Genomic DNA, 17,104 nt, shown 5'->3' on the forward strand with positions numbered 1-17,104 from the left:
GCTGCGCTGTACATGAGGGCCTCCGCATGCGTCAGTGCATTTCTTCAGAACTCCAGCTTGTTTATCTGCTTTGAGCTGCTCTAATATTAACGCTCTCCCTCTCTTTTCCTCCCATCACAACCCCCCATTACCCGGAAGGTGCTGCCAGGCATACTGCAGAAGCACTGCTGTATCTTACCAGACAGAAACACAGGTAAGGGCTTTGCCAATCCCCATCCACACTGAGACAGATGCACCGTCAGACTGTACCTGTAATTAGTGGGTGTGGGACAATGCATACCCAGAGGAGGGGTGCACCATTAGTCTGTTGTATTCATCTGTGATCTCGTTCTTTCCTTCTTGCTGATTTTGTGCCCTGATCAGTTTGAGTGTTTCTTGATGCTTTCGTGACACTTTGTTTTCAGCATCCACACAAAACTTTAGACTGGTTCAAAGTGACGTTCCTCCATCTACATGGCAAGCGGAGGCATAATGTGGGATTAGGTGTCAATTTGTGATGATGACGAGCTTCTTCACACTGTTGCAGGTATGAAGAGGCTGCTGATGAAATTGAAGAGCAGGGAGATATATTCAGGTACCTGTCTGCAGTCTTCCTGATAATCACTCATTTTCTTTTCATGCCTCAAACTTTCTAACCTCTGGACTGCACTGAGACTGCATGCACCATCCATCCCATAGACAAAACCTCAAAGCGCTGCTCTGATGACTTATTTTTGCCTCATATCCATTTATAGGATCCGTTTTATGGTGATCCTATTCCTCTGTGATGCATTTTGTGCTGTTTTTAATTACGGTCTACACACACTGTCTAGGTGTGACACACACACACACATACACACACTGAGGGGGTGGCACGAGAATGCAGCAACCTTGGGGGAATTGAGGTACTCTGCCAGTTGTTATGACTCTGGAACTCAGTTATGTGAAATAACTTTAGGGCGTTTTACAGCATGAAATAAAAGTTTGATGGGACATTGTGGCGAGATTATCTGCACTTATCTGCAGAGAAGAACCTTTTTTAGTGCATAAAAGTTTTAAAACGAGGCACACTTTATCTCCTTAGTCAAAGATGCCAGATGGATGCAGTTTGCTGTTATGGACAAATCTGTTTCTAATGAGTGGCAACAAGTTCAGAAAATATTTCACAAGAGTAGATTTTTCATGAGGAGTTTGCAGTAAGAGCGTGGCACTCTTCCTGATGCATGGTTAGATTTATTGACTGTGTGGCCCCATGTACCATTGGGCAACAAAGAAGAGAGCCATGTTGCAAAGTCTGGCACGGTCTGTTACCTTGAACTGCAGCTGATTAAAGTCGGGCGTAAGGACCCGTTCTACTGTGCTGTGGTCTATCGTCCACCTGGTCCAAACAGTTCTTTCCTTCAGGAGTTTAGTGACTTTCTATCCTCCACTGGTGACTTTAACATCCACGTTGATGATCCCTCCGATCTCTTTGCCATGAATTTCTCCAGCCTTATGGACTCCTTCTGCTTTACCCAGCATGTTTCTGGCCCCACACACCAGGGGGCACACTCTAGACCTTGTTTTTACCCTGAGTCTAAATGCTGACAGTGTTTGTCCTGAGGACGTTTATATTTCAGATCACCATTGCATTTTCTTTAACTTGTCAGTTTCTGCGTCCCCACCTCCTGCTCGCAGTATGGTTAATTCTCGTTTTCTTAATGAGAGCATAGCTAGCAGTTTTTCTGCTGCTTTTGATCCACCCTGTTCTTTTGATAACGACCCAGATTCCTTAACTTCTCAGTTTAACGAGCACTGCCTCTCCATTCTGGACAACATCTGTCCTGTCAGAACCAGATCAGTTCCTGCAGTGAACCCTACTCCCTGGTTTACTGACAGCCTTCGCAGCCTGAAGCGCCAATGCAGAAAAATTGAGCATTTGTGGAAGAAAACCCATCTCCACGTCCATCTGCTGCACCTAAAGGATCTTCTGACATCCTTTAACTCTGCAGACAGAGACGCTAGGGTTTCCTATTTCTCCAAACTGGTGTCCCAGAGCAAAGGGAACCCCAAGGTGCTGTTTAACACCATCAGCAGCATCGCCTCTCCTGCCACTCCTACAGCCTCCGTCCACCTGTTACAGACTGTGAGAACTTTCTGTCTTTCTTTGTGGACAAAGTCAATAAGGTTAGATCTAGCATCTCTCCTTCAGCCTTATCGCTGCCTCTCCCGACTCCAACCAGGCCCATCATCCTAGATAGCTTTGCTCCTGTTTCTTTGCCTGAGTTAACCAAACTAGTTAACTCTATGAAGACCTCTGCATGCCCCCTCGACATCTTACCTTCATCTTTGTTTAAAAGTGCTTTTCAGTCCATCGGTCCCAGCGTGCTCTCTATAATTAATGCTTGTCTGGTTTCTGGTCAGGTCCCTGCTTACTTTGAGAATGCTGTAATCCACCCGCTTCTTAAAAAAGCGAGTCTCGACCCCTTTCTCCATAGCAGCTTCAGACCCATCTCTAAACTTCTGTTCATCTCCAAGATCTTGGAAAAGGTTGTGGCTAAACAACTCACAGCTGCTCTTGATGAACATAACATCTATGATTGCTTCCAGTCAGGTTTTCGTAGAGCTCATTCTACTGAAACAGCTCTTCTTAGGGTCTCTAATGACCTTCTGACTCACAGTGATGCAGGGGACTGTTCTGTTCTGGTCCTGCTGGACCTGACTGCAGCCTTTGACACTGTTGACCATCACCTGCTACTGGAGAGGCTGAGAGACTGGGTAGTCCTATCAGGATCTGCTCTGGAGTGGTTCTCCTCTTATCTCTCTGAGCGCTCCTTTTCTATAGCCGTCTCCAAGTTTAGGTCCTCCACCACCTCTCTTACCCATGGTGTCCCACAACGTTCTGTGCTGGGGCCTCTGCTCTTCCTCCTCTATCTGCTTCCTCTTCAGCACATCCTGAGCTCCTTCAAAGGAATCTCCTACCATCTTTATGCAGATGACATCCAACTGTACATCTCCTTTAAGCCCCATGAGATGTCTAAGCTGCAGCTGTTACACACCTGCTTAGACTCTATCAAAACCTGAATGGCTGGGAGCTTTCTTCAGCTGAATGAAGATAAGACTGAGATCCTCATCTGTGCCCCAGACAAGCTGGTTCCCAAAGTCAGAGACTCTCTTGGTCAGCTTGCTTCTCACACCAAACCTTCTGTCAGGAATCTTGGCGTGACCTTTGACCCAGCTCTCACCCTGGATTCTCATGTCAGTTATCTTGTTCGCTCTTCCTTCTTCCATCTCAGGAACATTGCTAAGCTGAGTCCCATTCTGTCTCGCTCTGAACTTGAGACAGTTCTCCACACCTTCATCTCCTCACGCTCAGACTACTGTAACTCTCTTTTCACGTGTCTGAGCAGAACCTTCCTGAACCGTCTACAGGTGGTTCAGAATGCCTGTGCTCGGCTTCTGACCAAGTCCTCCAAACACACCCACATCACCCCGCTTCTCCTCCAGCTTCACTGGCTGCCAGTCAACTTCAGGGTTCATTTCAAGATCCTGGTTCTGGTCTATAGGGCCTTACATGGACAGGCACCATCTTACATTGGTGATCTTCTTAGTCCCTACACCCCCAGCAGGTCCCTGAGGTCCAGTGATCAAAGCCTACTGGTTGTGCAGCACCAGGCTAAAGGTCAAAGGTGACAGATCATTTGCTGCTGTGGCCCCCAGACTCTGGACCTCTCTCCCCCTGAGCCTGAGATCAGTGGACTCAGTGGTCTCCTTCAAAAAGCAGCTGAAGACTCACTTGTTCAAGCTGGCTTTTGTATGACCCTCTTCACCACTCTCTCTTTATTCTGCTCTCCCCACCTATTCCACCTTCCCCACTGATTTCCCTCTTTCCTATTCACTCTCTTTCTTAACATTTTTTCTTTTAAATCCCAATTGCCTATTTTGCTCATTTGAAATATATTTTAAAATATTTTCTAAATGCTTTTTATATTTTTACATTTTTGTTTTGTTTTTGTGAAGCGCCTCGTGATTTTTATCTTGAGAGGCGCTATAGAAATGATATTTTCTTCTTCTTCTACCCTGGATTTCCACCGAATGCATAAGTGGTGCGTAACAAACGACTTCAGTGACCTTCTGAACGTGAGCATATCAGACGTGCATTGGTCCTGCAAGGTCACAAAATCACAGAAGAATTGCAAGCATGTGTTGCGACAACCCCATAATCTGTGAAGTTAACAAAGTTGTAACCGTGCGTTGAAAAGGACCAAGGTCAGCTTTAAGGGCCATCATTATCTTATGTTTATGTTTATGTATTTAGCAGACGCTTTTGTCCAAAGCGACTTACAAGTGATAATCAGCATGTTGCCCTTGAGGCTAACAACAACAATAACATCAATAACTTGACATCAATCATGGAGAGGAGGGAACAAAGGAGTGGACAGTAGAGAGGGGGGACGGGTGCAGGGAGGGTGCTACTTAAGAAGATGCTCTCTGAAGAGCACGGTCTTCAGGAGTTTCTTGAAAATTGAAAAGGAAGCCCCTGTTCTGGTAGTGTTAGGAAGGTCATTCCACATTTTTGGAACGATACATGAGAAGAGTCTGGGCTGTCCTGAGCGTGGTGTAGGCACTGCTAGCCGACGATCCTGTGATGACCGGAGCGGCCGGGCCGAGACGTAAGCCTTTGCAAGAGGATTCAGGTAGATGAGAGCCGTACCATCTCAGACTTTGTATGCTAGTGTTAGCAATTTGAATTTGATGCGTGCTGCTAGCGGTAGCCAGTGGAGCTCAATGATTAGAGGGGTGACGTGTGCTCTTTTTGGCTGATTGAAGACCAGACGCGCCGCTGCGTTCTGGACCATTTGAAGAGGTCTCCCAGTACAGGCTGGAAGACCAGTTAGAAGGGCATTACAGTAATCGAGGCGGGAGATGACAGTAGATTGCATCTTGAGCGACAGAGGTGACATCATCATGTTAGGGTATCACTTAGAGATGCGGGTGACCATCAGCTGTTGTGACACAAGATTTCTGTAAAAGTGACAAAGTTAAGATCCATTCTGAGCTTTGCTAAAGCCAGTTTGCCTTGACGGCCATATTGACTTGATTTTTACATCAGCTGCAGACGGTGAAGTTTTTTTTTTAGTCTGAGGCTTTCATCTAACTCTATGCAGCGGGTCACGACATATTTGAAAGGCAACGTTCTCGATAACAATATCACCCAAACCTTTTGAACAGGAGTAGCATGAAATCTGCAACTTTACCCAGAGATGTTGAACCTAATCCTGTGCACGAGCGGAGTATGCATGTGTACACATTTACTTGCATGTGAATGCAACCATTAAGGCAAAATTGGTTTGACTGCATTTTCCAAACTCCATTTATTTTCACTGTGGGGAAACTGTTTACTTCTCTAAAGCATCTAGTCTGACGGATTACACTTTCAGGAAGACACCGCGCACTCCTTTTAAATACGACACAGTAGTCAATAAACCTCTGATTGTGTGAGAACACTCTCATCGAAGCTTATTGATCACCACTGATGCAAATGCAGTCTGGGATCCAAGCCAGAGCTTTTGCAGTCCAATGCCTACCTTGGCATCCTGTTGCCATGGCAACAGAGCTTGTGCTGCGTTTAGTCCATTTGTTAGAAGCATCGCTCCTCTGCAGGGATTGGATGGTCTTGGGTTTGCATTTGATAAACGAATGTCACAAATGAATCCTGACATCGGAGGATGAGGCTAATTAGCGGTTTCAGGTGGCTCTGAGTCGGGCGGGAGTCTGGCTCGCGGGAGACCCGAGGACCGATTTAGAGGAGAGTGTCAGGTTGCAGTAAAGAGATGGAATAATTACAGGAGTCTATAAAAGTAACGGCGCTGAAAGGATGTTTATCTCCTGCTGGTGGATATGATTATATTGCTCTACTGCTTGAATTTATGCTCATGTGCTCTCCTCCATCACACTCTGCTGAACGAGGGGGCCCTCTGCTGGTCACTTTTTCACCACCACAATCTCAAACTTCTCCCCATCTGCTCTGCTTCTGTTGTGAGCTTTGACAGCCTGTGCTCAAAAACTGAAGGGAGGTGGTTTACCATAATCTTTCACTGTCCCTCTGCTATTAATGGACTCCATATGTAGAGCCTCTTCTGTTGATGAGCACGCCACATTTCTATGCTGCTCATTCACGGACTTTTCCATTTATAGGCCTTAATTAGCGTGTGAATATTTTATCTTTCTGTTGCCACTTTTCATGTCCATGCTATCTTTTGCATCCTATTATCATGCCTTCATGCACATCTTTCAACGCCAGTTTCCAAATCCTCTCCATTGAGTTGATGTAGGGTTCTCAGCCACTGAATGAACAGATTAGAGAAAGGGTTGCTGCAGAGAGCGAGTAGATACTTTTCATCAATGTAGGAAATAATTCCACGTAACAAGGACTCTTTTTATTTTTATTTTTACGTGATTGGCAAATAAAACACATGCAAAAGTATTGACTTGCTTCAAACTGCATTTAAAAAAATTGCAAAGGCACAGGTTTTATTCCACCAAAACAAATGCATAGAATAAAAATGTATAAAAACCCACTGAAGTCCAATGTATTGTGAAAAGTTCTGGCTTCTACGATATAAAAATAAAAGCGTAGTTCAAGACTTGCATCATCACTATCATGAGGATTAGGGCCGCACGATATTAGGAAAACCTGCGATATTCAATAACAGTGATTAATATTACGATGACGATATTACTTGCGATAAATAAAAACTTAACTCAGGAACAAAAATAATCAAAAACAAAACAAAAAAATCATCAAATTGAGAAAAGCTAAAGATGTGAGGAATGGGAAAAAGAAAATGAACAAGAAAAGGTGATCCGTGGATCCCAGGAAAAGCAGAATCAGCAGAACAAAGCTAACTCAGGTGTTTGCTAACCATCTAAATGAAGTGCCGTCCACCTCGGGGGCGGGCTTCTAACCTATAAGAAACCACCCGATTGGCCAAATGAGAAGAGCTCTATTTGATTTGTTAAAAAAAACATCTGTTTGATGGACAGAATACATTACATACACGGGCAGCAGTAGCTCAACAGGTTGAACGGGTTGTCCAGTAATCGGAAGGTTGCAGGTTTGATCCTGGCTCCGGACAGAGAATTCTGTCGTTGTGTCCTTGGGCAAGACACTTAACCCACATTGCCTGCTGGTGGTGGTCGGAGGTAGGGCTGCTCAATTAATCGAAATTTAATCACGATTACGATCTGAGTTTTGAAAGATTATAAAAAACAAAACAAGCCGATTATTTGCCCCTCCCACTTGCGCTGCCCTGAGTTACAAATGAAGCGCTCCTCCTAGGGTGTTTGTCAACTTTGTGACTTTGACGCTGTTTCTAACAGCTTCTCAGACCCCCTTCTTGACTTTTTAAATGTTAAAAGTACCTAGCGAACACCTCAGAAACATCTCTGGTAACCCTTAGCTACTTTCTGGATAACTGTCTTCGACATTTCCTGCAGGTTAGCTAAACACTCCGCCTGCGCTCCGGACCGTTCTTCACAGCATTAGGAAAGGGAATGAAGTAGTGATGTGTCGGTCGCTAAAGAAACAGCTCTCGGAGCCGACTCCCTGTTGGATTAACCAGAGTGAGTGACACACACCACACCTGCGGACTCCTGAGCCACTAAAAACGGCTAAATGTGCGCGTGCTAAACACACGTGCAGCTTGCCCCGATTGCTGTGAGACCGGGTTGGGAGGTGTGTGTGCAGCTGTGGTTGGGACAATTATTATATTAACTGATGGACTTGTAAATAGTTTATAAATAAGGTAGAAATAAGTTCCTCACGCTGATGAATAATAACTAATCTCTCTGAGGACACGGTGCTAGTGCACTCTCCTACAGCACCTTGACATGACTAAATAAATGTTATGCAACATTTTATGAACATCAATTTATTTGCGTTTATTTGTTATAAATGCCACTGTATAATTCTTGCTGTCAGTATTTGCAAGATATTGGTATTTGGGTCTGTACTGGTTAGACTTAAATGAGTTAAACCAAGGTCTATAACCCTTGGGTCATAAACTATGAGCTATAAGTATATTGGTATTTTTATACTGGGAATCAGGAGTTATTTTAGTGATCATCTTGTTTCTTATTTATTTTTGTCCTGATATTGCCCTGAGCAATTTTATGACTGAATAAAAACAAATAAAGTCAACATAAATAGAAAAATCGTCCTAAATAATCGTGATCTCAATTTCAGTCACCATAATCGTGATTATTATTTTTGCCATAATCGAGCAGCCCTAGTCGGAGGGACCGGTGGCGCCTGTGCTCGGCAGCCTCGCCTCTGTCAGTGCGCCCCAGGGCAGCTGTGGCTACATTGTAGCTCATCACCACCTGTGTGTGAATGTGTGTAAATGGATGAATGATACACTGTAGTGTAAAGCGCTTAGGAGTCCTTACTCTGAGAGGCGCTATACAAGTGCGAGTTATTATTATCATTATGTGTAGCAAACATTTGAGCTGACCATTCACTGTGATATTTTTCTGTTCTTTGCGATATGCATATTGTGCATGCTGATATCGCGATAACGATATATTTACAATATATTGTGCAGGCCTATTGAGGATTATCATCATATCCTATTAAGTGCCACCCTCAGTTTCCTGTCACTTAATTGCAGCTTCTTAACTCCAACACCAGCACATGAAAAATTAAATTAGCTAAATCACTGCTGCTGCTGTGTTTTGTGTCAACCTAATGTGGAAGCATTTATCTGGGGCTGTGTTGCCGTGGAAACAAATCAGCCTGGAGGACTTGGAGGAGTCAGAGGAGATGTAGTTAGAAAGCAAGTGAGTTTTTCTGAAAGGTAGAAGATTAAGTCAGAGCGTAATAATTAGGGGAATTGTGTTTTAAACTCCTCAGATGGACCTGCCAGACCTTTAAGCAAAGTGGCCTTTTTACACCTAATCCCACTAATTCTCACAGCTAGACCTGTCTCTGCTGCCTGAAAGGTGTCTCGCATGTCCCTGTTTGGAGACGGCAGACGTCCCTGAACTACATCAGTCTTAATGGTTCTTCTCTCTAGCCTTCTGGAGCTTTTGTCTAGAGGTGCAGCGTGTCCATCTTAGAGCTTCACATGTCCTGCTGTGGATCTCTTTGACACAAGGGTGAATCAGCAGCTGCTATTAGCTTGTGTAATTAACAGCTGGGCTGATGCCTTCACGTGTCCCTGTCATCTAATCATTCTTCATTTTTCAGATGAATCTGTAAAAGGACAGAGCCCGAGCTCCGTTGGGCTCTCCCCAGCACCAAAAGCCTTTGTGCTAATCTTTTTTTTGAAGGTCTCTTTCACGCAGAAGTTTATAACACTTGTGTTATTTTTTAAATATGACTGGTCACTCTGAGTTTCACATGCAGGCTAAATGTGAAAATGGTCTTCTCCCTCTATTTTCTGTATAAGCCACAGAGCCACACACACACACACAGCCAGCCTCGTCTTCACAAACTGGCTGGCAACTGCAGAACGCCATGTTGATTTAGTGGCCAGGAAAGCGAGTAGAAGCTAACCGTTAGCAATAACAATTCCACAATGTGGGGGAATGCTAGGGTGACCATATTTCCTTTTCCAAAAAAGAGGACAGGAGATCTGTGCCTATGATGTCACACTACGGCAACGCCACACAAACCACGTTGGGACCCAATTCTTTGTAAGAACTAAATTAATATCAGATTCTGCCAATAAAAGGGCTCCAAAACAATTCATATCTAAATATTTTGCATATTTATTGCAAAATCTCATTTTTCTGCTTTAGTGCTGCACCAAGGTTTTATTAATAATAAATTATTATACCTTTTGTTTTACTACAGCATCAATAAGCTTCCTGTGCACAGATTATTAAGGATGCTTGTTTCAGCTGTGAGATTAGACGATAGGATCAATGAAAAAATAAGTTGTCACACTCTCCATGGAAACTTTCAGAGAATCCACAAATGGTGGCTTTCACATGGTTTTGTTACTTTTTGCAAGTTTAGAAAAGAAGCAGATGAGACATCATGTCTGATAATTTAGTTTTTCATCTGTTAATATTAGAACATGTCAGTAATGTCTGAGGGGCTTTTACAAACACTGTATAACTAATACTCCTAGAGGGTATGAATTACACAGAGGCTTCTGGGGAGCCCAGTTATGGGGGTGTCATTTTGCCTTGGCCCCCAAAATGTCTTGAAATAGCCCAGGGTGTGTGACTGAGTTTTGAAGGTGATCTGAATTGTATCAGATGTATAAATATTACATGTGCATAACTTATTGTTTTATACAGGTAAAAACGTGTAGTGGAGATAAATCTACCTACATTTTACTTTGTTTCCTTGTTTTTATTTAACTATTTCCTGTCCTGTCTGTCTCTCATCTTCCTGCATCTCCTCTAAACTCTCCAGAAAAATGGCTGCCTGGATTCTTACTTTTTCACCTCATCAGTTACTCTTGAGCAAAGCGGAGAGCGCGTTTCGATGCTGCGTCAGTGAGGTGAAATCCCAGCAGCGCAGGTGATGAGCTCCGCAGTAGCAGAGCGCTTCAGGCACAAATAAGACAGAAAGTAGAGAACATGTGCAGACGTGAACGATCGTGGGTTAATTATAGTTTTTTGGTTGCGCCACTTTGAGAATGGACCGTGCGCTGGACGCAGCAGCCTGGAGCTCACCGACGATCAGCGCTCTGCCGCTCTCGGTGCTCTCCGCTCAAAAGAACCCCGGTACGCTGAGAGTCCATAAATGATGTAATGTAGGTAGAAACCTTTTTTTCCGGCTGTCCCTGGATGTGTAGGATATCCAACTCCCCCATAATTCAATTTCTGCTCCTGGATGAAAAAACGGACATTTTCATCAATACAAGAACCCCCCCGGACGCCCCGGACAGAGAGTGAAAAGTGGACATGTGGTCACCCTAGGGAACGCATTCAGGCTGTTGTTATTTATGGAGATGGAACATCAACATTTCACGTTTTACCCAAGAAAGAAAAGCGAACGAATGCAGCGCAAGAGTCATGTTGCTTTTAGCTAACCGGAGGTGAGACGTTTATGAATTTTAATAGGACTTTAATAATCCTGCCATTTTCTCAAGCTACTTCTTAAAATTACCCACAACTCTAAAATGTTGTCATGTTTGAGGGCAGTTTCTTAACCCACGACATGAAGAATCACCACAAAGAGTTGGAAGGTAAAAAATAATTTATTTTGTATGTTGCGGTTGTAGTAGCTTCCGATGGACAGGGAAGGATCCGTGGGGTCTGAGAGAGGAAGAGAGGTCAGAGTCTGGAACAACGTGAGATGATGATGATGATGAGAAAAGTTAAAGGCTTACGGTTTCCTGGATGATCCGGGTCTTTCTGGGGAGGGTTTGCCAGACCTGGCTGAACTGGGAGACCGAGGAGCTGCAGGTGGACCGGTGAGTGGCGGAGAGCTGGCGGTCAGGGGCAAACGGCAGAACTGGGATGTTGGTGATGGTTCCGGTGAGAGTGCAGAAATGAATATGAGAAGATGACTGGAACCTGGAGGAATCAGGAGGGCAGAGCAAGTTACTGCCTGAAGGGCAGGAGCGGGCAAACAAACAAATTCTAGTATATTTTATAAAGATCAGGAGGAAGGCTAGAAACTACCCAAGACTGAGGCCTAGTCCACACGCAGCCGTATTTTTTTAAACGAATATCCGCCCCTCCAAAAACTTGCATCCACACCACCTCGTTTTAAAAGAAAACTCTGTCCACACGTACCCGGATAAATACGTTGTTAAGGACATGCCAGACCTGTAGGCGGCAGTACTTCCCCCGTTCTTAACCTCGTCCTTCGTCTGTGGTCTTCCGTAAGGAGCAGTAATTCCACTTGCAAAAACAAACAAGCAAAAAGCGCTTGGAATATTGATAAAGCGAGCGCAGCTCTGAGGGCATCCATGCTGTCGGCTAGTGTAAACACAGGTCGCACACGGGATGTCAGCATTCTTTGTCGTGGAAAGTGACGTTGCGAACCTTAAAACTCCGGTTTTGTCTGTCCACACGCAGACACCCAAAACGGAGAAAACGCAGATCTTTAGTTTGGCCGGAGTTTTTAAAAAGATCCGTTTTCGTGTGGATGACAGGCCAAAACATAGAAAAATATCTACGTTTTGGCAGATCCCCGGCTACGTGTGGACAGGGCCTAAGTATCATCTGGCACTGGTGAGTTGTCCTGCTGCTCATTAAATCCCCTGACCGCTGATGAGCTGATTTGGTACAGCTGAGCTCTCCAGACACACCCACCTGTAAACAAACACTCAAACAGAGATGGTAGTCCTGCACAGATCATGACAAATGTTTTTCTCTACTTATCAAACGACTGTGTAGGACTCATCTTCGCTTGTCATCTAGAATCTTCTGGTGCTGATCCATAGCTGGCAACTGCCATCAAGGGTGAGGGTGGGGCTCTATTGTTGTTTTGAAACATGGACTGCAGTACCCAAATTTGACCACAGGATGTCATTCTTACTCCCTGCACCTATAGATAAACATGGCACAGGAGTAACACACACCATCTCCACAGTCAAGTGTTTAATTCACTTAGAAGATTTGCAGAAACTTCCGAAGAGCAAAGCCACATGTATGCTTGGGTTTGCCAGTCTTTGATTTGGCTGTCGTTTTTCTGTTTGCGTTCATTTGTTTGTTGTTAGGGATTGCTCAATGTTGCACGAAGCGTCTGAAAATGTCAAAAAGTCAATGGTGGATGTAGTCAGCCCAGCTGCAATGCCTGCCGCACACTGGAAGTGAAAGCGGTGCGTAACGGTTTACCCGCGACAGCCACTGCACTGACGTGCACACCGGGAGAGTCTCGGCAGCGAAGCGGCTTCTCTGCCCTGCTCCCCGCTCGACTCGCGACATCACAAAATGCCTTGAGATTTCAAAGGTCACGGTTTGTTTATGCAATCCTCCATTAAACCAAAAACAAGTAAATCACGTTTGATATCGCTGTTTGATGCCATATATGATGTTGTTCCTCACCACCTCCAGGGTGAAAGCCATGAAAACACACCGCTGCACTTCTGGAACAATGCTGTGAGTAAATAAGCTGTTGGGTCCCACATAAGTTTCATATGAAATAGCATCGCTGCAATGCTTTTATTTTGAAAATTACCCAGGATTTTACACTGACACCGTGTGTGATTTCCTGTCTAGCCCGATTTTAACTGCGTTAATTGATGCATCCCAGAAACAGCTGGCGGGAAAAAAATATCTTCAGGGGCTCGGCGTGCCGCTTCTCGAATGCGCCAGAAAATTGCCGCGTCACGACTGGTCTGTTACACTCCATAGACCATGGATTCGATTAGAAGCTGTGCCGTTCCGCGCCGCTTTTGCTTCCAGTGTGCAGTAGGGGTAACATTACTGTTTTAGATATCGAACACAATTATTTTCAGAGCTACGAGTCATTCAGCAGATTGTGGAAGTGTGTGAGTCTGCACACAAGCTTCCCAAATGAAGATATTACTCTAAAACTCTTAAGCGGAAGGCCGTGGGTGATAATGCTAATCCTCTCATTAGTAAGGAGCCAGTGGAATGTGTGTAGCGTTCTGATGGCCTTTAACAGCTGATTATGGTGAGGAAGTGTTTAAAGACGGCAAATCTTTAAATAGAGAAGCATTTTTGCTTCTATTATTTAGACCACTAAAGTGGAATAACCTTAAAAATATAACAAGAACAGGATTTATTGTTGCTAATGCATCCAAAGGACAAGTGATCGCCTGTTTTTACCCATTGATTTTAAAATGTTGCGTTAAAAGTGTGTTAATGGAAACTCGTGTCATTTACGTTTGTCTCGAAGACCGCTGATCTCTAAAGACTTTGTGTCTGTCCCTGAAATGAAAAGTAAAATAGGATCAAGCTTTGATTTAACACTGAGTCACTGCACACTCGCTCATTAATGGATGAATGATGGTGTCAAGGGGGGCAAAAACAATCAAAAAGGCGCTTTCGTTCCTCTGATTGTGTTTGTGTCCTTTCTCGTTGCTTCCCTGCTTACTTCATCACACATATAATTAGGCTTTGGGAATCTGTGCACATCAGCAGACCCTTCATCAAAACAATAAGAGCTGTGGCTTCAGCCTGACATTTAATCTGAAGCATGCACGTGTTTTACCTGCAAGAAGAGATGAGAAAGAAAGTAAAAACAAGGTATTTTTCCTTCTCTTCCAATAAAACGAGACGGAATCTGCAGTCTGCTCCCTGCATGCTAATTCCACCTACTTCCACGGAGGAGCTTGACCGAATTGGGGTTGTGAGTTGAAAGGGAGAGGTGAATGTAAAAGCTAATCTGAAACGATGTGCGCTTGGCTGGCTAGTTAGATACAGGACCCGAACAAAGTTCCCTGAAACATGTGCAGAGAGGTGGAAAATGCTGGGATGTGTTCACAGGAGACCTTGTTTAAACTTGTGCATGCTAGTCACAATTGTCTTTAATAAACAGCAACAATGACTCGTCATTTTTAGTCTGTCGAGCCGTCTTTGTGTCATGACTCGAGGTAAGTGTCTAACCCAAGACACGCAGAATCAAACTTGATGAACTGGTTGAGTTAAAGAAAAGTGCTTTATTTGGAAAACGGGAACAAAAGTAGCACTGGGAAGTCTAGTGGGGAGTGAGCTGTACAGCTCTTGTCCATGTAGCACTCGTGGTGAACGAGGGAGGCGGGGAAGCCGAGGTGAGCGCTGGGCAGAGGGTGAGCGATCCGGGATGGGTGAGGTAGCAGAGAGGGTCCCGACAGGAACAACTGAGGAGGATGGGACGTGGTGCAGGTAATCCGGAGTTCAAATGGCGAGGGTGAGGCAGGTTGTGTGGAGATCCTGAGAGAAGGCAAACTAACACCAGACGTGAGGGTAATCCAAAATCAGTCCACGTTCAAAATCCAAATATTCCAAAACGAGTCAAAGCGAACAAACAAGTACAAGTACGAGTGGCTGGGGCTACCTAAACTGGAGCAATCATCCGGCGTAGTGAGGTGTCTCCATCCTCGTTTTGTATCCGAGTTCCTGATTGGGAATCTAGTGCAGCTGCAGCCCCCTCCGCTCCTCACCTGTGGGTAATCAGCTCAGAGATGGTTAGGTTGATGAGGAGCACTCACCTCGGCCCGGGAACATGACACTTTGTTTGTGCAGATGTTCTTCCAGGGTCCTAGCCTGGCCAGCCATATGTAATTATACAGTCTCTCTATGAACCATAGAAATAACCCATTCATAGAGCGGATCTACAGTTGTCAGCGCTTGGACCGATGGGAGCAATAAACAATGAGATGTATTCATCCACAGCAATCTGTCATTGGAGCAATCTGCCATACACAACTGAAGAAAAGAAGAACTAAATGACTCATTTTTCAAAAAAATGACTTCAGTCCTTAAGTCATGTCTGAAAGAAAAGGCCGAGTCTGAAGAGACCTAAGTTGATGCAAAAACGGTTTCAAACCAGCGCCGCTCCTGAGCCGATGACATCTTTGTAGGTTTTCTCTGTCGCAGCTCTCTGCTTATCCAATCCAAACGTAGAACGCTGTGATTGGCAAGAAGCAAAACCGTTCCAGTGGTAGTCCTGCTGAGGCAACAATGGAGCGTGACTAGACGGACCTTTCAAACAAATGGAGCCTTCGCTTAAACGTACTTTCACCTGATCATAGTAAATTACAGGTTCAAGCTGGAAGCTATAAGAAAGCAAAGAAAATCCGAGGCACTAAAATGACCATAAACATTGTTAGTGTTCAAATCTTATTCTGGGGTCAATTAAATTCAGCAGCTTTAATTTCAAGACTTGGTTCTTGGTCTTGAGCCAGAAAAGAGTAGCGTGTTGTCCGGGTCAGGGATGAAGCCCTGCCTCAGGCGGAGGATTTAAGTATCTTTGGGTTCAGGAATGAGGGGAAAATGGAGCGGGAGGTTGATGGATGGATTGGTGCTGCATCTACAGCTGTCGTACCGGGATTTACCGGTCAGTCCACGCTCCAGTTCTCATCTAGGGTCACAAACTTTGGGTAGTGACCAAAAGAGAACGGGTTTGCTCACTTAGAGAGATGGGGTAAGAAGCTAAGTCATCCAAGAGGGGCTCAAAGTAGATCTGTTGCTCCTCCACTTTGATAGAAGTCAGTTGAGGTGGCGTGGGCATCTAGCTGCAGAAAAGAAATAGACGGGAAAATGATCAGGTCAGAAAAAGGCAGTCTCCTCTACGTCAAATGGAAAATTAGGATTCTGAGCCCTGCCACCTACCCAAAGCTCAAATGAAAGAACGAGATCACGGATACAAGGGGCTGAAATGAGTTTTCTCTGCAGGGTGGCTGGGCTCCCCTTTAGAGATAGGGTGAGAAGCTCGGTCATCTGGGAGGGGCTTGGAGTAGATCAGCTGCTCCTCCACACGAGAGGAGTCAGTTGAGGTGTCTTGGGCAACTGGTTTGGATGCCACCTGGACCACATCCCCGGTGAGATGTTGCAAGCATGTCCAGCTATAAGGAGACCTAAAGGAAGACCCAGGACATACTAGAGGGACGATGTTTCTGCTCTGGCCTGGGAACGCCAGGATTGGAGGAGGAGCTGGCCCGGGTGGCTGGTGAGTCTGAGCCTCGCTGCTTAGGCTGCCGCCTCGGTGACCTGACTCGGGATAAGCAGAGGAAAATGGAAGGATGGATATGAAATATTCCTCCGTGGTTAACTGTCTACCCTTTCTCGCTACACGAATAAACGCCTACACATGGAAATGTCGTAAAAACGGCGACTTTGGCCCAGAGTAAATCCATACTTTTGACTTTTGACTGAAATATCTGCATTGAGGCTTTCTAGAAGATGTGATGAAAATAAGGCTTTTCCTTCAGTTTCCTGGAAATGATCATGACAGTTGTGTGTGCTGACTGCAGCTCCGATTAGACGTTTATGTAACTAGAGATGGACCTGTGTGTTTACCTCTTTTGGTATCCAGCAGCGTTTTTATTTATCTTTTGTCCGTACCATCCCTCCCTCTCTCCTCTCCAGTTCCCCTGTAGCCCGTGTTGTTGTCGTACTCGATGTTCGGAACATGTTTCTCCCTCTTCTGCAGTTACACTGAAGCAACATCATTTATTTCTGCCCTCATTATTAGCACGGCAGCAATTCAGAGTAGAAGGCACTCATT

The 17,104-nt window shown here is 44.8% G+C and overlaps 1 protein-coding gene across 9 annotated transcripts in view; it reads left to right on the top strand.

Annotated features, from left to right (window-relative positions):
* The window catches only part of dlgap2a (discs, large (Drosophila) homolog-associated protein 2a), a 212,281-nt gene that overhangs the window by 13,637 nt on the left and 181,540 nt on the right, over positions 1-17,104 (top strand). For all 9 annotated transcript variants that reach the window (XM_015970345.3, XM_015970346.3, XM_054742143.2 and 6 more), the window contains exons 2-3: positions 139-193; positions 527-574. In XM_015970345.3, coding sequence (XP_015825831.3) covers positions 139-193; positions 527-574 — 103 coding nt within the window. The remainder of the gene's footprint in view (positions 1-138; positions 194-526; positions 575-17,104) is intronic.

The sequence above is a fragment of the Nothobranchius furzeri genome, chromosome 18 (assembly GCF_043380555.1).
Source record: "Nothobranchius furzeri strain GRZ-AD chromosome 18, NfurGRZ-RIMD1, whole genome shotgun sequence".
Taxonomy (NCBI): Eukaryota; Metazoa; Chordata; class Actinopteri; order Cyprinodontiformes; family Nothobranchiidae; genus Nothobranchius; species Nothobranchius furzeri.